The sequence below is a fragment of the Fundulus heteroclitus genome, chromosome 13 (assembly GCF_011125445.2).
Source record: "Fundulus heteroclitus isolate FHET01 chromosome 13, MU-UCD_Fhet_4.1, whole genome shotgun sequence".
Classification (NCBI taxonomy): domain Eukaryota; kingdom Metazoa; phylum Chordata; class Actinopteri; order Cyprinodontiformes; family Fundulidae; genus Fundulus; species Fundulus heteroclitus.
Window position 1 is genome coordinate 8,702,024 of NC_046373.1, and position 24,340 is coordinate 8,726,363.

General features: G+C 42.3%; 3 protein-coding genes across 3 annotated transcripts; 1 reads left to right on the forward strand and 2 right to left on the reverse strand.

The window, feature by feature from the left end:
• The first annotated feature begins 1,082 nt into the window (after positions 1-1,082).
• On the forward strand, positions 1,083-6,704 carry LOC105934287 (peptidyl-prolyl cis-trans isomerase FKBP14). Its single transcript, XM_012874199.3, has 4 exons — positions 1,083-1,500; positions 2,725-2,873; positions 3,270-3,397; positions 4,737-6,704. Exons 1-4 carry the CDS (start codon positions 1,307-1,309, stop codon positions 4,893-4,895), a joined length of 630 nt encoding a protein of 209 aa, XP_012729653.2. The 5' UTR covers positions 1,083-1,306; the 3' UTR covers positions 4,896-6,704.
• On the reverse strand, positions 6,104-19,456 carry wipf3 (WAS/WASL interacting protein family member 3). Its single transcript, XM_012874200.3, has 8 exons — positions 19,039-19,456; positions 16,308-16,402; positions 14,586-14,718; positions 11,565-11,714; positions 10,743-11,471; positions 9,398-9,529; positions 8,379-8,483; positions 6,104-7,062 (listed from the first exon to the last, which is right to left on the reverse strand). The coding sequence occupies exons 2-8, from the start codon at positions 16,383-16,385 to the stop codon at positions 7,022-7,024; spliced, it is 1,368 nt and encodes a 455-aa protein (XP_012729654.2). The 5' UTR covers positions 16,386-16,402; positions 19,039-19,456; the 3' UTR covers positions 6,104-7,021.
• Positions 19,457-20,062: 606 nt separating this feature from the next.
• LOC105934281 (proline-rich protein 15) lies at positions 20,063-24,083 on the reverse strand. Its single transcript, XM_012874193.3, has 2 exons — positions 23,704-24,083; positions 20,063-21,686 (listed from the first exon to the last, which is right to left on the reverse strand). Exon 2 carries the CDS (start codon positions 21,665-21,667, stop codon positions 21,329-21,331), a length of 339 nt encoding a protein of 112 aa, XP_012729647.1. The 5' UTR covers positions 21,668-21,686; positions 23,704-24,083; the 3' UTR covers positions 20,063-21,328.
• Between the last annotated feature and the right edge of the window lie 257 nt (positions 24,084-24,340).

A 24,340-nucleotide genomic window follows, 5' to 3' on the forward strand; every position in this document is an offset into this window, starting at 1 on the left:
AAATTACAAAAGATGGTGAAGTTCTGTCTTATTTTTGGCGTTGGTGTAAATGACGTATGGGTGTTGTCTTTTAAAGTGCGTTCCCCTTTAAGATCACTGGCTGCACCACAGACATCATATACGTAGACGCGTCATAGGGTGCAGGTTCGCACGTCAACGTCACCGCCATATTGTATGTGGCAGAAAAAAGTTCAGTTCTGTTATTGTGAACGTGAATCAGAGAAGATGCCTCATTCCTGAGCTGCAATAAATACACACACACACACACACACACACACACACACATATATATATATATATATATATATATATATATATATGTATATATATATATATATATATATATATATATATATATATATATATATATATATATATATATATATATATATATATATTTATATTTGTGTGTGTATATGTTATGAGGATCGATTTGTTAAATCTAAACATTGTTGTCTTCATTATTTCATAAAACCGTGTCACATGTGAACCTTTAGGAACAGACTTTTTGGGTGAGTATTAAAGAGGTAAAATTAATAAAATGAGAGAAAAAAGTCCTAGGTCAATGAAGTAAAAATAAACAAACAAACACAAAAGTGATAATGTTATGATAAAAACGTCATATCATGAGAATTAAGGGGGAACATTTCCAGAATACACACTCACAATTTTACTCCTGGAGTAATAGGGCCAGGTTAGATTATTTTAAATATTTTTATTCTTTAGGAGAATAAATTCAGGAGAATGAAGCTAAAGGGATACGAAAATAAACTTGTAATATTACAACAAAAAAAATACTATGAATACAAAGTATATTCAGAGATTAAAGTCCCTCCGATACTGTTTAAGTGACTGAGTAACTGCAGATTTGCCACATTTAAGATGGCGGACGCTCTGACGCATCGCAGCATAGGCAGAACCCGCCCAATGACGCGTCTACTCTTATATTATGTCTATGGGCTGCACATCCTTGCTATTCCAAGTAAGAGGAAAACATGAATATCCTTTAGCAGAAACATGAAGATAAACATTGTTGAAGCAGTATGAAGAATGACCGCCTGAGTGTAAATGTGATTAAAACAAATCAAATAAACAAGAAAAACATCAATGAAGATCTTCACATTAGAACTAGAGATTGTGGGCGGGGCTTGCGTGAAAAGCAGCCAATCGGGGGGAAAGCGCCCTGCAGCCGCTTGTGTACACTGGCGCGTCACTGCCACGTAGAGGAGAAGCTGCGGCAGCCTCTGTGCTTCATGTTTTTTTTTCTGATGATCTGCGTCTTTCTGCTGACATTTAGCGTGTGAGCATGCTGCTGATTCTGCTGAGCCTGCTCGGCTCCTCCATGCTGGCGTCGGCCAGCGGCGGCAAGCTGCCGGAGGCTGAGGTGGAGATAGAGGTTCTGCACAGGCCGTTCATCTGTCACCGAAAGTCCAAGTACGGAGACATGCTGCTGGTGCATCATGACGGCTACTTTGAGAACGGGACCATGTTTTACTCCAGGTACGGAGAGTGTCCGTGGCTGGCTCCGTGTTTATTAAAAAGGCGTCATATTTACAACAAAGCAGGGAGAAGAACTGATGTTGATGTTTTTTTCCGGGTGGATCATGCGAAGTTCTAACATGTTCTATAAGAGAGACTAGAACACTTTTCTTCCCTTATGTAACAAAAGAAAGTTTTAGTCACTCCTAAACTGAAAATCTCTTGATCAGCTAGTCTGTGCGCCAAGTTTCTGGTTACTCTTTTGTTTGTAGGCATCGGGGGATTAAAACAAAGGATGAGTTCCCCCAAAAGTACCTGGAGCCCCTTAAAGGGCACTTAACAAAAAGGTTTGAAGGGGTGGTTGTATGACCCCTCCCAAAAAAAAAAAAAAAAACTAAACCACAACCAAAATAGAGTTTTAGAAGTAGGGATTATAAGTATTTTATAAAAGTAAAGATACAGGAAGTCCAGTCTAATAGACTTTGAATTACTTTTAATGAGACTGACCAGTCTTCTGCGGCTGTGTGACGAATGCTTCACTGCCCACCTGTTGCTGCACACTGCCTGGTTAGCTGACTGAAACATCCGCCAGCTACATCTTATCGTCTCTTACGAGACAGGAATGACAAATTGGAATGCTTGGAAACATTTTATTATAAAACTACAGTTGTCCAACAATCAGATGCAATTTCACTAGTTGAGCCAATAGCCTGATCAATAAACCAGCTAATCAGCTCTTCTTATTAAATTCTTATAAATAATATTTCTCGTTCAAATATATTCTGTATGTTTTTAATTTTTGAGGTGTATATTATTTAAGGAATTTTAGTGACTGTGGATTTCTTTTATTTATTTTTTTTACCCTATGTCATTATACTGTGAGAATCTTATAGCACCCCCATGCCCCAACAAATAACACAAACGGGAACCAAAGACAGTGCCTGACACTCAGAACCGTTAATATTGCTTTATAGTTTTTGATGACGCATGTGAAATCAAATTTTCGTTTAGTTAATAAAGCTAAAAAAAAGTTTTATCCCCTAATTAAGGTCATACATTGTCGCGTTGCTTAGAAAATTCCACGGAATATCTATAAAAAAGTACTTATTCCCACAGAAATACGAAGTGCAAATACAAGCAAACAGGTTGTTTTCATTTCCAGCTCTTACTCCTGACTGTCTTGCGTAAAGGAAAGCGACACTGTTAAATGGCTTCTCTGTTATTACGTTTTTTTTTTTCCCCCAGTCAGACGCACGGTGAGCAATCAATGTGGTTCACGTTGGGGATCAGGGAAGTAATCAAAGGCTGGGATCTGGGGCTGCAGGACATGTGCTCAGGAGAGAAGAGGAAACTGGTGATACCTCCAGCCCTGGCCTATGGGAAAGAAGGGAAAGGTAACGAGACCTCATCTGTACTCCGTCTCCAATGCATGCTGCTGGAAGCGGTTAGTCTCTCTTAATTATTTATTTTTTTTGCCTTGACTTCAATGGTTTTCCAGGACTTTCTTGCTAAATAGAGGCTTTATTCTGTGACATTCGTCTACTTTGACTCAGCATGGAGCATGCAGACAATACTGTGCTGTTAGTCTGGTAAGCACAAGCCACACTAACCAAAACCTTCACCCTAAAGGACCTAACCATCTTTTATATACACACACACACACACACACACACACCAAAATATCCAAAAGCTTGGCTCAACTTCTAAAACAATCTGATCACAGTTTTGTTGAAGTAATCTTTTGACAGTTTTGTTTTTTACCGACTTGTTGCCATGTCATCTGCGACCAGGTAAAATCCCGCCCGAGAGCACGCTGACCTTCTTGGTTCAATTGCTCGAAATCAGAAACGGGCCGAGGTCTCACGAGTCCTTCCAGGAGATGGACCTCAATGACGACTGGAGGCTCTCCAAACATGAGGTGAACTCAAGCAATAAGTTCAGTGCCATGAAAGACTGTTTGACTCCAACAGATTTCTTCTGCTTTTGCTTTTTTTTATTTTTTTATTGACTTAAATGTTTCAGATAGAGGGGGAGAAATTAACCAACCAGACCCTATGTGAAGAAGTAATTGCCACTTCAACCTAATAAACCTAACTGCCATCAAGGGTTGCTATAATTGGCAGTGTGGAGGAACTTTGGTCCAAGCATGAACGGCCTGTTTAAGGTCAAGCTAAGGCAATTAATTGAATTTAAGACCAGACATTGAGAAAGCATCTAAACGTTATTTTTTTTTTATCCATTATGAGGTGGGCCTATTGTGTGCTGTCCTGTATTAAATAATACCACATATTTTTCAGTCATGTCATCAGGGCACTGATTGTCTGTAGCTGTAATACTTTATTGGTTGGTTTTGCTGTTCTTTTTATATCCGTTTCTGCAGGTGTAGAAGCAGACTCCAAGGATGTTAACTTGTTCCCTCTTTTTCCTCTACTCTGTTTTTGTCACCTTTTCTCGCTTTTAGCATTTTGCCCCATATTTTTCTCTTCCTTTCTTTCTCTTTTTCATTTCCATGTCTGTGTCCCTTGAACTTGAAATAATCCTAAAATAATATCTAATAAAGTTTTGTGAATATATATCAAGCGGAGCACTGTAGCGAAAGCAGTAATGCTCCACAAATCTGTTGGGTTCTCTCCCCACAGTTGATTTATTCAACCAAACCTGTTTGGAAGATTATTTTTTTCCCAGCCTAGTGCAGGTCTACAATTTCCTTCCTGGTATCCTTCAACAGCTCTGTGGTCTTGGCCATGGTTGATGTTGGAGTCTGACTACTTAAGGCTGTGGACAGGTGTCTTTTATACAGATAACGAGCTCAAACAGGTGCCATTAATACAGGTAACAAGTGGAGGACAAAAGAGCTTCTTAAAGAAGAAGTTACTGGTCTGTTAGGGCGGGTCATCTTGCTTGTTTGTGGGTGACCAAACACTTATTTTCCACCAAAAATTTACAAATCAATTCTTTAAAAATCTTACAATGTGATTTCCTTGTTTTTTTTTCTCTGTCTCTCATAATTGAAGTGTACTCATGATTGAAATTACAGACCCCTCTCATCTTTCTAAGTAGGAGAAATTGCACCATCAGTGCCTGACTAGATACTTTTTTTTGCCCCACTGTAGTTAGTCAAAATATGTCAAGGCAGAAAGTTATTTATTTTATTTTATATCTTCCTTACTTCTTCAATATTTCACTTCTTGTTTTTTTTCTTCTTATCTCCGTTACTCCTTGTTCACCGCACGCCTCCCTCTGTTTGCTTGTTTTAGGTGAAAGAATATCTGAAGAAGGAGTTTGAGCGCTACGGCTACCCGTCCAATGACACGCTACATGAGAACATGGCGGCGGATATCTTTGAAAAAGAGGACAAAAACAAGGACGGCTTCATATCGTCAAGAGAGTTCACGTACAAACATGACGAACTGTGACATGGCGGCTGGAAATGCTTGAATGCAGAGGTTCTCAGGTTATCTAAAGCAGTACGGGCCTGTGGAGTCTGTCAACCTGCTTGTCTCGTACATTTTAAGCAGACCGTTTTTTTTTTTTTATACCGAAGTTTTCCGACCTAAACTCCTACTAAAGCAAATCTGCGGTTAACAATGTTTGAGTTTAGACCCTCACAGATCCATGTGAGTTGGTACAGAGCTATAGAGGTACTTAAAAACCAAGAATAGCAAAGAAAGGAAATATTGGGCCTGTTTTAGTTACATACCATAGGATAATCGAAGACATTTCATTTTAGAACAATCAGAAGTTCAGAAGAATCAACAGAACCTGCAAATTATACAAACTGCCTTCAATATATACATACACCCCCACTGATAATTGGTTGGATGTCAGATAGTTGCAGAGAAACCATGTTCTTTTCTTGACCTTCAATGAACTCTTAGCAAAATTCTGTTGCTGGATGTTTTACCACCACTCCTCTTATCATAATTTCCTTTTTTTTACATGAAAATAGCTGTTATGCACCTTTTACTTTGACAAGACAGTCCCTAAAGCTTATTGGTGAATTAGGTGTAAAAGCTAGGTCTATATTGAGAATCAACCAGTTTAAATTGACTCTACTATTTTTAATAAGACTTATGGTCATTCTTAAAGATTCATGTTTTTAAAACTCCAATTATTTGTTGGATGCATTGCATTAATTTCCCCCTTGAAAACTTGTTTAAATGCATCCCTATTTGCCCCAAAATAAAGACTTATGATAAAATTCTGTAAATTTCTCACTGGAACAGTACGTGAAATGACTCCATTGCATCTTAAAAAATGCCTAAATTTATCTGACTAGAGATTCCCTTTCCCTTTTCTTAGGTTTCTTACCCTGATAGTTTTGTAAAGATCTTTTTTTTAAATCTATTTTGAAAGCAAAATTTAAACTTTTCAAAAATGGCTGTGACTGCACAAAATGATCTTGAATTTGCTTTTAAACTGGAAAATGTGTTCATTTTACTGTCCTTTATGCTGTATTCAGCATACATTTTTTTTTTGTAATGTGATCACTTTTGTTTGAACGTTTGCCACTTTCTTTTAGTTCTTGTAGTAGTTTTAGTAGTATAATAATAAAAACACCAACCACTGGGTTTTCACTTGTCTATATGGTCTCACCACAGATGGGGTATAAAAGTTTGTACACTTTATTTTCAAATACCTTTATTTAGTTTTTCCGATCAGCCTTCCACACCAGACATGACCGGAAATGGAGTAGAGCTGTGTGGATGAAATCGCTTGTGTCCACTTTGGTTAATTTTGCTGACACTTTCACATTTAACCAGCAGGTGACACTGTCCTCCCAAGTGTTAAACTCTGGGCTGGCGGCTATTGGAAAGATGAGAGCAGCACCAATCATTTATTAATTGTTAATAAAATCTAAACCTCAAACACCCCCCCCCAACCACTACTATGTCTGTCCTAAAACAGTTTCTAAAATTAAAAGTCGCAGTAACTCAAAGGAGCACCACTAATCTGTATGTGTCTGAATGCACATTTTGGGTCTTTTTTAAAGCGACTTGCAGCACAACCACAAAAAAGTGCTTTTTCTTCAGCCAGTTAAGATGTTTAAAAAGTGAAATTGACCAAATTCTGCATAAAATCCTACTTGAACGCAGCAGAACGCCTACGTCTAAGACAAGTTTGTATGTCTTCAAAACGTTGTGGCTATAAAGGCAGTAAACAATCTGGTGTCGAGGTCATTCATGATGACAAAAATCTTCTTGTTCCATCCTTCCATTAATGTCTAAACTGATAAAAACGTATAAACAAAAAAACAAGAAGATGTAAAGCTGTCCGTGGACTTAATGTGTAGAGATCATTCGGTCTGTCGAGCCCTCCTCCTCACACACATTGAAAACATTCCGTGCTGGAAAAGGTCAGAGGTCGCACAGTCAGAATAAGGCCGGACCCTGTTTGACACCCTCATACGCTCACGCAGCACTCGCGCGCGCACGCTAAACATAGATGAGATGTCTGTGGCTGTTTCGCGAGGATCTGGAGCCGTCACACGACCGAGGAGGAGCGTTGCCGGAGCGAGAAAGGAAGACGGAGGCCCAGCGAGTCATCTGAGGTGTGTCCTGATCCCAGGGGGCTTGGGGTTCACTGAAAGAGAAGGCAAACAAGATGAGGCTGCAGGGCTGGGAGAAGGTGCAAAGATGATTTGCTGTTTTGCAAAAGTTTTCACACCCCTTGAACATTTTTCCCCTTTTTTTGGGTTGCAACCACAAACTTGAATGTGTTTAATTGGAATGTATTTTTGCAAGAGACCAACAAAAAGTGACCCAGTTAAGTAAATGGGAGGTCGATGGAAAAGAACACATAATTTAAATGTTCTTTTATAGGTAAAATTGTAAAAAAGAGAGGCAGTTATCTGTATTCCTCCCTGCTGAGTCAATATTTGGTATAACATTTATTATATTAAAGTATTTTTTATTTGAACAGGATTAGAGCTACAACTCTTTTGGGGGTATATCTATACCACCTTCTGACATTGAGGAACTGAAATTTATGTCCATTCTTCTTCGCAAAATACCTTTAGCCCTTTCTGATTGGACGGATTGAACCTAATCTCTGACTGTATTTTACGGTGGGTTTTCCCACAAGAGAGTGAATTTCCAGCTCAGTTTCTTGTCTTAAGCAGCCCTGTATGTACCTCCACTGATCCAGCCATCAGCTCTGACCAGCCTCCCTGTCTCTGCAGAATAAAAGCATCCCCACAGCATGATGCTGCCACCACCATGTTTCGCAGCGAGGACAGTATGTTTAGGGGCATCTGAAACGTTATATTTCTATCACACACACAGCAAAAAAAAAAACACATCTTTTTCCTCACGTTTGCTTTGTACCCTACATGGTTGATGCTAACAAGCAGAATGGCTTTCTAATTTTTCTCGCCACTCTTTCATCAAGTCCATTTTTGTCTGTTCAATGCTCTCTTCTCTTGGGTGTCTATGTCTTATTATTGTAGCTTTGCAGTTGTTGCTGTCTTGTTTGGCATGATGGATTGAATGGTGTTTTGTGAGATGTTCAAAGCTTATGGTGTTGTTTTGTAATCTAACTTTGCTATAAACCTCTCCACAACACTGTCTGCTTTGTTGCTCAGGTGCTGTTTGCTTACAGGTGCTCTCTTAGGGAACTCCTGAAGGCATCTGTTTGTGATGGATTTCTTTTAAAGGGGAGTAAGGGGAAAAGGGGCTGAATACAAATGCATGTCATACGTTCCAAATTTTCATTTGTTCAAAATTTTGTAGAGCCTGCATCCTTCTCATTCAAACCCACAACTGTGCACTACTTGATGTTGGTCTGTCCCATGAAATCCCGATTAAAATACATTAGAGTTTGTGGGTTTACCGTGACAAAATGTGGAAAAGGGCAGTGGATAGTTTTGCAAGGTACTGCGTGTGTTCAGAGTGAGCTACCCCTGTTTTCTTTGCTTGGGTAGACACGAGGGAAAGGCTTGAATTCATCAGGTGGGGGGAGGTCTTCCTCTGGGTGAAACTGGAACTTGGATTCAAAGTCATCCACTGGAGAGAAAAGATGCAACTATCAGTGAAAATGTGCAGGTTAGTTTTACTTCCATCGGATCAGAGTTCTGATCCAATAAAACTTCATGATCTTCACAAAACTTCACGACTTCTCTATAGTTAAATGGAGTCAGTTCATTTTAGTCACTATCACAATGCAAAAGGTCCAATAGGCTTACAGAACCGGGAGTGTCCCATCTTAGCTGTCCCTTCTTTACCAGGCATAGTGTAGGTTTTGTAAACCTTTCACCTCACAGCTGTCTTTAAGCCTTTACTTACGGAGGTCAAAAGGTGCCACAAATAAAGAAATCAATAAATAAAGAAATTGTTTAATAACTGAATAAGTGTGTAACCATTTTTTTTAGTTCAAAACAAATACTATAATAAATATGCCACTGGTTAAAAAAATATACAAATACATTTAGAAAAATAATAAATACATAAATCCAGAATTACTTTTGCAATTATGAATAATTGTATTTATTATGTATGATTATTTAAATTTAATATTTAAATATTTCATTCTGCTTTTACTATCTCATTGACACGTAAATAAACTCATTTAAGGTGCTTATTAAATTGACCTATCATCAACCTATTAGTAATTTTGACAAATAAAAAAAAAATTATTTATCAATTAGCAAAACTGACGCATTCCAGAAGAGCCATATTTATGAGGCTACAAAATTACATAATTTCATATCTAACATCTAGTATATAAAATCACGCATGACAGATCTTTCCAGGACATTTTCTATTAAACAACAACAAAACCAAGCCTTTCAGAAAAACTTAAGCACTCCCCAAAAATCCAAGATACATCAAACCCTACAATTCAAATGTTGTGTGCTTTTCTCCCCCCATCATAACTGTACATGCTCTCTTTAGGACGCAGTAAAATGCTGAAACTTTACCCGGACTGTGGTGTCCATTCCTGAGGCTGAATGGAGGTGGGGGTGGCGGAGGGGGAAGAGTGCGGGTGGTCAACTCTGTGTTGGGGGAACGTGCCGGTGGAGGAGGGGGCGGAGCCAGCAGCCGGCTCACACCTGTCAGAGAGAAGAGGGGGACCGTGTCAGCAGTTTGATCTGGTCACATGCAAAGACACCATGGGTTCATCTCCAGCCAGCTCACACGCGCCGGATAGTTTTTATATTTACCTGTTACTCTGAGAAAAAGCACAGAGGTTGCATAAACTCCCAAAGCCCACCCAGACTACAGGGTTACACAACCCACACCACTGGATTTAATGACAGCTGCCAAACAACCCAACCTGCACTCTGCAGGAAGGTCCGCAAAGAGCAGTTTCTGTTTCCTCTCACATACAGTGAACAGACGGATGGAGTCAATCCAAGCACTTTTTAAGTCAAACTATTTTAGGTTGACTGTATTTGTTGCTGCACCTTTTCACTGCCTCCTGGTTTAACTTTTGGTTCTTTTTATGAAAACCTTGCAGGTAGGAGCTGGGAACGTATTGTCGGTATCTCAGCAGCCCTGACAAAGAAAAAAAACTGACCGTGTTAACTCTGGATAATGAGATTCTGCTGTCTTTTTTTATCCTCCTAGCTACGGGGGGAAATGTGCAATACCAGTTTTACTTTTTAGATCTTCCAATTGTTGAAATTTTTAGGTAAAAAGGTTTTAACTGGCTGTGTTCCTTGGCAACGCAAGGCCTCAGTCAATCGTTCCCCCAAAATGTTTGTTAAGTGTATGTGATGGACAGTTGTACTGGAACTGAATTTTCGATTGCAATGCAAAGTGTAGTTGACAATAAAATTGATTGATTGATTGATTAATTTTAAAAAATGTATGTCCACTACACTGAACATCAGAAGGCCATAAATAATAGACAGGACCAAAAGGACAATCAGAGAATCAGCTTATTTACACTCACCTGAGTGTCATAATAATCTATTACCCAATGTTTTTTTTTGCTCTATTCCGTTTATAGAAGGCGATGAATATGGTACATGCAACTGCAATGACTTAAATATATATATATCTACAGTCACAGTTTATTAATTATAATAACCCTATTATTATAATAACTAAACCTTTATTCATAATGGTAGTCTTAATGAGATGTGAGTTTTCATTTGAAATAGAGACAAACTTAAAACTCATCCAGAACAAAAATCTAAGATTTACTCAAATACAGTATCACAATGTTTAAAATAATAAATGATTAACCAAAACAATTTAAAACAAGAGCAAAAAAAAAAAGGTTTGCAAGATTATTTTTTTAACAAGTAACAAAATCACCTAAACTCCTGGGCACGGCTGGCGGCCGCCGAGTGGGAAGGCTGCAAGGGTAGGAAGGAGGCAGCGAGCGCATGGCCGGTGAGGACACCGGGGCAGTTTTGGGTGGCGGTGGTGGGAGGCTGGTTGGGCAGCTTGGGGTGAAGGACGTAGGTAACGGTGGAGGAGGCGGTGGTGGAGGAGGCCCGAGGGGGCTGTCACGCAGGATGGGGAACCTGGACGGTTCAGAGCAGGCGGCAGCGGGAGGCGGAGAGTAGAAGAAGTAACCCGATGAGCGGTCCCCTGGCATGGATGAAGGAAGCGGGTGAGTCAGAGGTGGAGGCGGAGGAGGCGGAGTGGATGGCTGCGTCACCGATGCGTGGTGAGAATGCTGGACGGGCAGCCACGTTGGCCTGGTGATCTGGGATGGAGGGGGAGGAGGAGGAGGAGGGCAGGAGGGAAGAGCGGGAGGCTTGAAGGCAGGTCGATCCTGGAAGGCTTGAGGCGGGGGAGGTGGGGGAGGAACCGAGGGAGGGGCGGGCGGAGGTGTGGGGGGAGAAGACATAGGGAAAGGTGGCGGGTGTTTCCTGCTGTGAGAGGGGGAGGGAGGAGCGGAGGCAGAGGGAGTGAGGAGACGCTGGAAGGAGTTCTGGATCTCTGGCGTCTTGTGGGACTCTGGACGGCAGCTCGAGTCACTCGATGCGGGAGGGTTCCACTGCGGCCTCAGAGAGACGGCCGAGCTCGACCGAGACACTTGATAGAAACCAGACCAACACAGGAACCATGATTAGAGTCATAAAATAAATAAAAACCGAGTGTGTTCAGGACAAGGCACTTTGAACCCACCTGAGGTCTTGCCTGCTAAGTCTCTATGACCTATAGGCTTGAGAGTGGGAAAGCCTCCTGCAAACAGTCCACTCATCGCGGGTGCTGTGGGAGCCATTCCAGCTGAGGAGCTTTGAGACGCGCCAACGTCTCCAGTGTTGGACTTGAGCTCTAAAACACATGCATGTAAGAGTTACATTTAATGAAGAACAATACCTCAGCAGTGGCCATTAAATTCAATCAAAATGATAGAAATCGATTTATAGGAAGATTGCAATTATCGAACTGACACTCAGGGATCAGATCTGAGTCCAATCAAGGCATCCTTAATTACCCGTGTTTCCTAAGCCTAGCTGCAGACTCCTGTTCTTAGTGTTCTGTCTAAGATTGTTCTGTCAGCCCCACCTAACGTGAGCAATGTTTCAGTGTTTTGCAATGTCGTGTTCAATCATTTTTATTTATATAGTAGCTCCAATTCACAGCACACGTCATCTCAAGGCACTTTTCGCAGTCAATCTAATCAAATCAGACAGGTTAGTCAAAAAGCTTCCTTTCTAAGGAAACCCAGCAGATTGCATCAAGTCTTGACAAGCAGCATTCCCTCCTCCAGAAAGAACGTAGAGCCACAGGGAGAGTCGTCTGCATCGTCCATGGCTTTGCAGCAATCCCTCATACTGAGCATGCATGAAGCGACAGTGGAGAGAAAAACTCCCCTTTAACAGGAAGGAAAACCTCCAGCAGAACCAGGCTCAGTGGGAACGGTCATCTGCCTCGACCGGCTGGGGGTTTGAGAAGACAGAGCAGAGACACAAAAAGCAGGTGTGAACATTTTTTAAAAGACAGCATGTGCGCGTATAGGCAGTGTAAACTATTTGTTAATCCAACAAATATGCCATTAAATTATTTTTTATAATAATTTTATTTTATTGATCTCACAATGGAGAAATTCACTTCTGCATCTTAACCCATCCCCTTGGGGAGCAGTGGGCTGCCACTGTGCAGCGCCAGGGGAGCAATTGGGGGTTAAGGGTCTTGCTCAGAGACCCAGAATGGCAGCTTGTGGGAGTTGAACTCAGAAACTCTGGGACCGAAGCTCTGCGCTCTAACCACTAGGCCACCACTCCCCTACAGTAACAAACACAGTGAAGGAGAGACCGTATCGGCTGCTGCAGCTTCCTGTCTGACTGAGGAACGTGACCTGCTCTGCATGCTGTGCTCAGGAACCTGTAGGTGTAGGGGAAAGCTGTTCAGAGAGCAGCCGACACACTAGTTATTAAATGTTTAGGAATGTGTCACATTTTCAGTACGTCTTGTCTGTACATAATTAGTTCCCTGGAACTGTGATGAAAAATGTTACGGTAGCTTTCTGAAGTTAGCCCTGAGCTATCAATACAAGCAGACACTGCAGCCTGCAGAGCATCAATTATGACCAAGGTACGCTAAGCAGGAGCCAGTGACAACACTGACGTAGCCCTCAAAGGTTGTGTGGTTGTGTCGTCCTTTAAAATCTTTAAAGCATTTTCAAACATGTGAGTCACACTGATTTTATTAACATTGATGGAGCATTAAGTTAGATAATATGGCATCAAGACACGACAAATGTCATCTTGATGTGCTGTACAAAAATAAAGGCATGTCAGTAAAGTCAAATACATACATCCCAACTCGACCCTTCAGTTCATCTTAAATAACTCGGATGTGCATCGGATCAAAACTTATATTCTCGTCTCCAGCTGCAATAGAATCGCTTCGACTTGGGATTGGCTAATATATTACTGTCATTTCAGTCTAAGGTAATCTTATTAATCAAGCTGTTTACCTGCACACTGCAAAAAGGGAACTAAAAGTAAGTGAAATTTTCTTGAAATCAGTGTATTTTTTCCTTGATTTGAGAAGCTAAATGAGACTATCTGCCAATTTAATAAGATTTTTGCACTTAAAATTGGAACAATTCATCTCCATCTTCTTATTTCAAGTGCAGGGTATCTAATTATCTTATTTTAGGGGTAAAAATACTCATTCCATTGACAAATAGTCTTATTTAGCTCCTCAAATCAAGGAAAAATACACTTGTTTCAAGAAAGTTTTACTTACTTTTAGTTCCCTTTTTGCAGTGCAGTGTCTCTCATTAACAAAAAGTCCTTCACAGTTTATGTCTGTTCTCTTTATTTCTCTGATATACAGTGCTCCTGGTTTAGTGCTGCAGACACTGGGGAATTTCAAAAGCAGATACCGTACACTAAACCAAATAGCTGAATTAATGCTATACTAAATAGAGACACTTAGAATGCCCTGTACTTATACACTGCAAAAACAGAACTAAAAAGAAGTAACATTTTCTTTAAATGACTGTATTTGTCCTTGGTTTGAGCAGGTAAATAAGATAATTTGCCAATAGAATAAGATTTTTCCACTTAAAATTGGAACAATTCATCTCCATCATCTTATTTCAAGTGTAGGATGTCTAATGATCTTATTTTAGGGGCAAAGATACTCATTCCATTGGCAGATAATCTTATTTACCAGCTCAAATCAAGGACGAATAGACTAACTTTAAGAACATTTTACTTGTTTTTAGATCCGTTTTTGCAGTGTAGTAACCTGGGACTTCTGTATCGGCACTAACTGCGTCTAAAACTGAAATGCCGCTTGGCGCTTTCTGTGAATAGAAGTTAAATTTTTGTTGTCACATTTACAGCGCTTTCTCCGACTCATAACTTCCTATGAATGATTCCAAAATGTAACTCAGATCCTAAAAAAACGAGCGGGGAGATTATCCCTGACATGCATTCCCTGCTGTGCTTCAGTAGCCTCTATAGGCAGTCCTTCCTGAAGTGTAACTGGGTCCAGTTTGTGTGCATGTGTCCAAATATAGACCACAGACACACAACAACACCCCCCCCCCCCCATTGACCTATATAACCTTCTCCCACACGCTCATCTTTCATGCCCTTCTTGCTAGAAGACATCACACCAGGGCCTTTTAAAATAGACTCCCTATCAAGCCTCCGCCTGATTAGATGAGAAGGCCGTGGGACTAACCGTCCACTGCAGGAGCGCTGCGGTCGTTGACCTGTGTGACCCTCCGGAGTTTGGCGCCTTTCTGGATGTCGGCCAACAGGGCATTCCTTCCACCTCCTCGGCCAGGATGGAGCTGAGGAGGCTCCAAAGGGCACTGTCTCACCGGGGGCCGAAAACAAATGGTTCTTACATCAGTTATGTGCTTAATGATACTTGTAAGCAATCCCACAAAACCCTATAGTGGGATATAAAAGAAAATAAATCCTCACAAATATTAATACCTCCTGATATTATTTTTATTTTTTTTCTAATATTGTGATACTTCAACCACAAACAACATTGATTTTTGTTGAGATTTCATGTGATAACAAAAAACTCAAAGAGCTGCATAATTCTAAGCTGCATAACATAAAGTATTAGGAAAATGATTTTAAACTGATGCGTTACAAATTAAAAGCGTCTGCCAGCTCCGCACATCCTGACGGAAATTTCTGCCCATGCTTTGCAAAACTAACCTGACTCCGCCAGATGGATTTGCTCCGCATATCCATCTGGAAACCTTCCGTTGAAGTAATTTTGGGAAGGGGCGAAAATACTGGTTAGCTGATTGGCCTATGTTGGTGATAGACAGGCCAAATAAACCAATCAGATCAACGAAGCATATGACGTACTAACAGCGACGACGAAAACACAACCACAAGCTCTTGCCGAAACCAGTCGGGAGAAGAGCAAAAACCATCTTTTCCTCTGAGAAAAGCCTCCAGAGCAGTGTTTTGCTCTTCTTTCAGTGAAGAAATACTCTGTAATTCCGATAAAACTTGCTCGATAGCCACGCTAACGCTAGTTTCATCGGCTCAAGCCGCCATGTTCTTTAGACTGAACTGTCGCGCTTCTCGTTGCGTCACACCTCAACCCGCCTCAACGCCAACGCTGATTAGACGTTCTTTTGGTGAACGGCTCCAAATTTTCTTTAACGGAGAGTAGCCAGACTGATCTGCGAGTGAAACCTTGAAATCTCGCGAGATCAGGATGGTCTCACGAGGCTATTGCAAGACACCTTCAGCTCAATCAGACTGAGTCGTTTGATTGAGCTGAAGGTGTTGAGTGAAGTCTCGCCACAGATTCTCATTTTAAAGCAGACCTGGGCTTTGACTGGGCCATTCTGACATGTAGCCTTGCTTTAAACTTCTCGGTGTGTTCCACGGTCTTCATGACTCCGTTTGTACGCGCTAAAGTTCCTCTAACAAACCTCTCAGGTGAGCTGCAGATAGACAGAGATGAAATTACATATAGGTGGACTCCAGCTACAAAACAGGTTACTTCTGAAAATAATTGGTCTTCATATGCTTATGTAGAGGAGTATCGGATCATTTTCATATAAACTGCTGATCGAACTGACTCTTAACACACTAATCAGACCAAAATGAAGAAAAACAGATGAACTAAGGGAATGTATGTTATTTTTTCCAATAAATTCCTGCACATCTTCTTCACAGAGAAGCAGAGTGAGCTGAGGTTACTCGGTCGCTTCTTCAGCCTGCTCCATGCACCTGCTCGCTTCAAGCGAGGACAGCGGTGAGTCCGCCGTGGAAACCTTATACCTTCCTGTCACCCAGTGTCCACTTCTCCGTGTGTTCGCCGACGTCAATCAATAATGCAACAGCCGCCTCCAGGTGTCAGGTAGACGGACGCGGACAAGCGTTTCCATACGGATGAGAAAGGCGTAGAGGTAGAGAGGCTCACCTGTGGCAGGGCGGCGGTGGGCGGAGGCGGTGGAGGGGGCCCCAGCGGGGGCGGCGGGGGAGGAGGCGGGGCTGGCATGCCGACGCTTCGGGTCCCTGCAGAAGACAATGCACACTTTATTACCGCGGCTGCTTTTTTTTTTTTTTTTTTCAGTGCGGCTGCTGCCGGCCTTCCTGTTTCATGCCGTCTTCATAGGCTGCTTCTGTGCAAAGGCGCCTGCATATGATGACCTCCTGGCCTTTTTTTTTCCTGGACAGGAAGAGCCATACAGCACATAACAGGAAACAGAAAGCCCTCCATCCTCTTGCCAGAAACCCGATACAGCTCTGTCTAACTCGTCTTCACCACAATGCCCCGAGGCCCGGGCTCGGGATGGGAACAATGGGGACTGTTGTGTGAAAAGTACCGGACCCCTACCCTTTAGCCGCTGAGTGACTAAAGGCCCTCAGCGGATGGAAAACTCGTCGAGGAGAGACTAGAGGAAGACGGCGCGTTTTTCCTGAAAATGCTCAGCTCTCTCCCCCGTCCTGGACGTCTCCTAATCAGCGATCCACCCCTGCTGGGCGCCAGGATGGTGTCAGCAAGTTCTAACCCTGTAAAAGCCTCCGAGACATCCGCTCACTGGCAAACGTTTTAGACAAGTTGGACTGAACGCATCCTGATGTTTTTGCACACTCGTCCCTCTGTGGAATTTGCTCCCGCTCCTCCCTGGCAATTTAATAAAAACAGAACAGGACCAGTATTGTTGTTTAAAAGAAGCTCCCTTGTCCTCCGTGTTTATATGTGCACGGCTTAAGCTCCGCATGTTTCCCAATTGCAGGTTGTCCACCGTTGCTCTTCCCATCTTCATAACGGGAGCCAGGAGCATGTGTGATGAGGCCCGTTTACATGTACAAAGAACCAAGAAGCCTGACAGCGGTCGGCTAAGATTTAGCCAAGCAGGTGCTACACTGTCTGAATCAGCCTTTCTTAACTTTGACCCCAAAGGTTGTTTGGGCTCTTCAGAGCAAAGAAGAGTTCGTTTGACTCTGGCGCGTAACTGGGACTGTTTGCAGATTACGCCTGAATAAGAAGCACTTTATAAGTCAGGAAAAACATGCTGCATTTAAAACAAATCCGGTGCTTATTTCCATCCTACTACGGTCTAATTAGTAATGGGGAAATTAGCACAAACAAACCCATTTTAAGTAGGAAGACAGCTAAAAATCAAAAGAAAGGGTGACACTGAAATAGAATATGAATAGTGACAAGCCGGGTTAAGCGTCAACAAAGGGCAAGTTCTGATTTTGGATTGGCTGTCATATTTGCATGAATAGAGTTCATTAAAGCACAATAAAAATGCTGTGCCATTCCAACTGATTGCAAGCAAAAACCTAACAACCCGGGTGACAGCTAGTCAGGATTCAGAGGTCCATATGTCATTCTTTGTGACTTATAGCGTCTAATACGATCAATCTAGCTTCTTAATACGATCGATCTAGCTTGTTAGGGGGCACAACCATTTTGATTTTATGTGACAGGGCAACACAAAGTAGCGCACCGCTTTGACGAGGAAGGAAAATGCTTCACGGCTTTCAATCGTTTTAACAAATAAAAACCCGATACGTGTGCTGAGCATTCGTATCCAAGTCTCTTTACTCTGGGACCCTGAAATAAAATGCTGCGCAACCAGATGCCTTCAGTACCGACGACGCCTTAATCCAGCTGTGCCGTGAAGGTCTCACGGGTTTGTTGGAGAACATTAGAAAGCAAACATCGCGAGGAACAAGGAGCAATTTAAAGCAGAGTTCTTATAAAAATATATCTCAAGCTGTAAGCATCTTACCAAGCAAGCATTGTTCTATCCGTGATCTGACAAGGGAAAGAGGATGACACTGCCGCAAGCCTTCCCCTGATTGTCAACGCTGACTATCAGGGGAAGGCGAAGATGAATCAGAGGAGCAGCTAAGATGCCTGAGGTACGTCTGCAGCAGCTGCAGAGAGCCACAGCTCAGGTAGGAGAACCTACTGACAGGACAACTATTGGTGCCATGATGGTGTCAGCATCATGGTGGCGCCTTTCTTTAGCAGAGAGAGGGGAAGCTGGTCAAAGCTGAAGTTTAGACCATGACTGGAACCTGTGGGGCGCTGCGAGGAATTTGAGACGGGGGCAAAGGTTCTCCTTTCACATGACGACAACCGTAAACAGTCAGACAGAGCAGCAAGATCAATGCTGGTTTATATGTCATAACGGCCCAGTCAAAGCCCAGGCCTCATTCCAGTGCAGATACTTAGGCGAGCTTTGAAAACTACCTAATATTCCCATACAGCTTATATCCAATCTGACTGAGTTTGACATACTTTGCAAAGGAGGATGTGCGCTGATTAAAGCACTAGCTGTTCGAGTCCCATCCATAAAATACTTGCTGCAGGAACTGAAGGGAAACTGGACGGCTTAATGCAAATGCAGCACACTCTTTGCATTAATAAAAACAATAAATAAATAAAATGATATCTTTTTAATAAATAAATTAAATCATATCTTTTTTTCACTTTACAAGTTTGCGTTGACCTATGACATTATACCCCCTCTCACATTGTATTAAAGTTCGTGGCAAAATGGGATAAGAGCAAGGGGAGTGAATACTTTGTAACTGTTCCTGCACTTTAGGGGTTTGCAGAAACAACAACAACAACAAAAAATCCACTTGTAGCACAAAAGTGTGCAATAATTAAAATAAACGTCCCTTACCTTGAAATAACGACCTAGCTGCGCAGAGACAGCTTTGGTACTACAGAGCTCGGCACAGCAGCGTCCTCATGGTGCTCGCCTCATATAACGGAGCCGTGACAAAGTTATTTTTAGTCTAATGAGGCAAATACGGACGCCGCGGATCAAACGTTCAATCCGTGGGTCCTGTAAACACCTTCAAAGAAACTCTCACAGAATTTTTTTTTCTTCTTTATCTCACGTCTATATGTATTTCCACGGCGAAATGCGCTCAGTTTGTGCAGCGCTGGTCCAGATCAGCCACAGCAAAGGCGCTCCGCAGGAGGCGCTCCGTGCCAAGCCCCACCTTGTGAGCGCAGGGGCCAATGGCGAGAGAGCGGGACCTGCGACTGTAAACTAGACGCTTCAATCGTTTTACGATCCAACCGAGTCAGTGGAAATCAACACGTAGATCTAGACCGACGCTTTAACCTGTGGTCGCGTCCCCTCAGCCTCTCAACGACAGAAGGTTGACACAAGCTCGCCCTCTTGTGTCGAAAGCGCGCCGTTACATCCCCTCCTTTACGCACGTTTTGTTTTCACAATCCAGCTCTTGTCTGACCTGTTGTGCCTTGATTACCGTGAGACAACTGTTGCAGATCAAGCAAAACAAAACCAAAAAAATGCTAATGTGATTTTAAAGAAACAATGCTTCATAACCCTTACGCGTATTTCATGCAGTCACACCCAAAGCTTTAGCAGGTGCGAAGGAATGCCGCGGCACAGGTAAGATCCGCGTATGGGACTGACGCACGCCGCAGGCTCTGTGTATAAACACTTACTTAACTTGGGTGCTTTCATAAGTGAGTCATAAGGCATCAACAGCTGACAAAAAGACAGAATTTCCGGCTAACCTTCAGCTTTTGTTCTCAAGCGTATTTATTTTTTCCCGTCCAAAGAGCACCGAGCGACGCTCTGTCCAGGTGAGGGGGCAAAACCAAAACCAACTTTAGCTTTAAATGTTCATCTTAAGAAGGTTATTGAAGCACAAACAGACACACAGTGGTACAGGAAGCTGTCGCACATTTATTTCTCATCTGGCCTTCACATAAAGCATTCACAGATGATTAAAACTACACAGCTCTTTTTGTTTCTTTTTCCTTTTTTTAAACAAGATCCCCACATCTTATATCTTCATCTGGATATCAAAAGCAAATTATTTTTCAGTACTGGCAGCTTTGCAACAAACCTTAAAAAAAATATGCCCGATTTATTTGAATCCTTCATAAAAATAGCTTCTGCTTTCTGCTGGTAAGTGTTGTGCATCCGATTCACCTTCATTGGAATCCTTCAGACCCCTTAGAGTCAAGCGCTTTGCAAAAAGCCTTGCAAAAAGCCTTGCAAAAAGTGGCACTATCCTTCATCTTAAAAATATATTTACATATATTTATATAGATATATCATCAGTAAAATCTTTGCATTAAATTTTATAGAAATATTGGCAATTATGGTATCCCGAGGGGTTATTCCACTCATTTTATAGAGAAAAAACACTTTTTAAAATAAAAAAGAGTTATTATGATTTTGATGAGCTGTAATCAGAGAAAGGGGAATCAGGACTATAGGCATGGGTCGGTTAAGGGCATCAAGGTTAAATTGAGGCTTTAAAAGTGTGTGGTCTCAAAACCGCTAAAATGTTTCCCATCATACCAGATTCAACTGTTCAACATCTGCTTAATCAGGCAGGTTGTGCGTTGTGTTAGTGCACCCCTCCTGCAGCGCATGTTCTCCACTGCTGGTCAGCTCGCTGGGAAAAAAAAAAAAGCAGGCATCTACGTCTTTTACGCTTACAGAAAAGAGCAGAGGGCGAGAGGCGGGGGTAAACCCTGGACGAATCCACCATTCGATGCCATCACCTTTCTGTTTTACATTTGCACGTTAATGCCGTGATACCTTTACAGACTATTTTCATAGGGGGGGGGATGTGGCACCGGCCCGTGCAAGACAAGCTATAAGTGCTCCATCACTGCTCACGTTTGTCCTTTGAGTTACGCTTGTGACATTCCACGTGCAAGATGGTTCAACAGCCATGAAACATTTGTAAACGTAGCCCTTCCAAACGGCCGATCATCTTAGAAATACATTTGAGTTCATATTCAGAATCCTGCTTAGTTGGGATAAACCCCACACGAACATCATCACCAACATTCTGTACAGTACAATGCAAACGCCTCGTGACACTGAAGTTCCGTCGGCTATTTAAATCCCATTCCTTCTTTTAAAGCAATATTACGAGTCATTTGATACACACGACCCTTCTTGTCAGGGGGGGTCACCGTATGTCCTCCCTCCCGCTCCCCTCGATGGGAAGGGTCGAGCGCGGCCTCCTCTTCTCCTTGAAGCGGCCCGAACGGGACACCTTCATGTTCCTGCGGCACGTCTGCTCGTTGAACACCGAATCCAGTTTGGAGTCGTCGAACGTTTCGTCGCTGAGGAGGTTGGAGCCCTGCGCGGGGACCGTCTGGTCGGTGGTCTTGGAGGCGGAAGATGGATCTTTGGGCCTCTCTGGCGCTCCAAAAGGGTCGAAGTTTGGGCCAAAGGGCGACGGTTCCTTGAGGTCCCCCTTTTTCTTTGGGATGAACACCTTCCACCACGGGGCCCTCTCTGTCATCTTGAATGGGTGGCTGGACCTGTAAAAAAGATTGAATCACTTTTACTTTATCGCTAATTTACATGAGTAACGCTAGTTCAAAATAGGATTTTCAATGCACCACAAAGAACTTCCACTGTTTTCAGCCTCCATCAAGCTACAGTATGCACTTTGATGCACTTCTTCTAAGATTTTAAGAAAAAATAGAAAAACAATTGTTTTGTGTTGGATTCAAAGCCTCTAATCCTATAAAAGCACCTGGAGGATATTTATTTCCCTTTTCCATATGTTATTGTCCTCAGAAAAAAAAATATCTGATCAGATTCACCACAGTGGATCTCATAGAAAACCAGGTACTGGGAAATAACTGATTTTAAAAAAACAATAATGTTTACAACCTTAGAGGTTCTGATCAGGCTTTTCCTGGCCGACACAGATTTCCAGCTTTATTGCTGGTAAGTTGCACTATAGCCCTTATAGAAAAAAAAAATTTAAGTCATTACTGAGATATCAGGCCATCCATCCATTAGCTAAACCTGCTTACCCTAATGGGTTTGCAACAGAGCAACATTGAGACTCAGAGGACAAACAATCATGTGCACACACTCACACATAAGGGCAATTTGCAGGCATATCAGACATACAAGTTATAATAATAATAATAATAACAATAATAATAATAATAATAATAATAATAATAATAATAATAATAATAATAATGAACTGATGTGGCTATTTCTAGCCAATACAAATAGAAGTAGCAGTTTTGAATCAAACTGAAAATGAAAGAGTCATAACATCGTCCCCATTTATGCAACAAAGCACATGTCCCTAGTCTTTATCTGATATTTCTTAAAATGGAAAGAGGTTGAAACACTCGAAACGATAAACCACAGCAACTTTGCTGTACTCTCTTCAGCCCTGCTGTCACCTGCTCTCCTGCAGCCCTAGTAATAAACCTAGAACGTGCACCTTCATGTCTCGACATGCAGAAAGTACAGTTTTATATTGTAAAGTAGCTTCCTAAACACCTCACTGATACTAAATATATCTAGCTTTGAGGCAGGGCCGGCCCAGTGTTGCATTGGGCCTCAAGCAGGATTCTATCAGGAGCCTCTTTTCCTGTTAAGGACGTCGGCACGTCTAACAGCGTTTCGACGCAGGTCTATCGGAATCAAGTTTAACAGGCCCACCTTCAAATTTAAAAAAAAAACAATTTGCTGGGATGCCCTTGTGGAGCAAATCAAACTTAAACGCAAAGTAAGGGCTAAACCCGCAGCATCAGACTGCAACCACGTTAACACACGAGTCCAAAAGCGAAGATTATTATTTGCCAATTCCTTTCATCTTAAATGTGCATTTTAAAACAATTTTAGATCCTCCAGTTTAACGTTGCTAAGGCACTTGAAACCAAAGGTAATAGCATTCTCATTCTCAATATGTAAAGAGAAGTCTTTTTTTTAGATTTATGGCCTGTGTTAAAAGGTAAGCTTTTATGGCCACTGATGGTTTTGGGGGCCTGTAACTAAGCAGCGGCTTTGTGACTCTGCACAGAGTGACAGCCAACCTTGTGCACTCATTTACCTTTAAAAGATCCATTATCTCTATTCATCAACATTGGGTTATTTACAGGCAACACATGGTGGCGGTTCATAGTTTCTATTCAATTAGTAAATAGATATTTTTTTTTTTAGACATCACTTCTTGACCGGAAAAACCGGCCAATTCCGATGTCTGGCCGCTTGATGATCGGTGCACCTCTGTAAAAACCAGAGCTTTGGAAAAAGTCTGCTAAATCGCATCTCGAGCGAAGGCCATCACTCGCCGTCGTCTTACATTTTGGGATGCTTTCTATTCCTGGGAACCAAGTTTCACCTTCTAATCCCACGAATAACCCGCGGAACCATATTTAGCCTCTCTCTCTCTCTCTCTCTCTCTCTCTCTGTAAAACTGGTTCAATGAGTCTTTGGGAACCGAAGCGAAAATCACAGTGTGACTCACATGCGGAGAACGCGCAGAGGAGAGAAAAGAAATGTGCCCGGGCGGCCTCTTCTTACCTGAGATGCAGAACACGACGGGGACAGTTAAAGGGGCCCAAAAAAAAAAAAAAAAAAAAAAAAACTTCGCTGGGTGAATTTTATTCTGTCAGTGCAAAGGTGACTCCAAAGCGTTTGGCGCTCGGTATCTGCTCCTCGTCGAAGCGCAGAACTTGGTTTAGCGGTGAGAACAATCCTTCAGAGGGTCGACGAGCTCTCCATTTTAAAGACTCCTCAAAATGCACTAATAAAGAAAAACCCCGGCTCGTGTGGCCTTTACTGTCGCTCCTGTTTAAATGGTTCCACTCTCGCACAGGTCTTGAAGGAAATGGGCTTACATATTTATAAGGAGCGGCTTAACCTCCGCTCAACCAGTAGGTTTTCCGGCCGAAACTTCGGCTGGCAGCACCTGTTCTCGCTCCCGATTGGCTGAACCCAGCGCGTCACGTGACAGCGGCCCAGGTGAGTCCAGAACGGCTGCTGGGGTGGGGCTTACGGTTGCCTGGCAACATACCCCGTGGGAGCTCGCGCCTCTTCCGCCGCAGATAACGCGCACACACTAAAAAAAGGAGTCCTTTGTATCAGGTTTACCCAACCCTAGCCGGGGAGCCAAATTATGTCTAGGCTGCCGCTTGTCACACAAAAGGAGTGGAGCAGA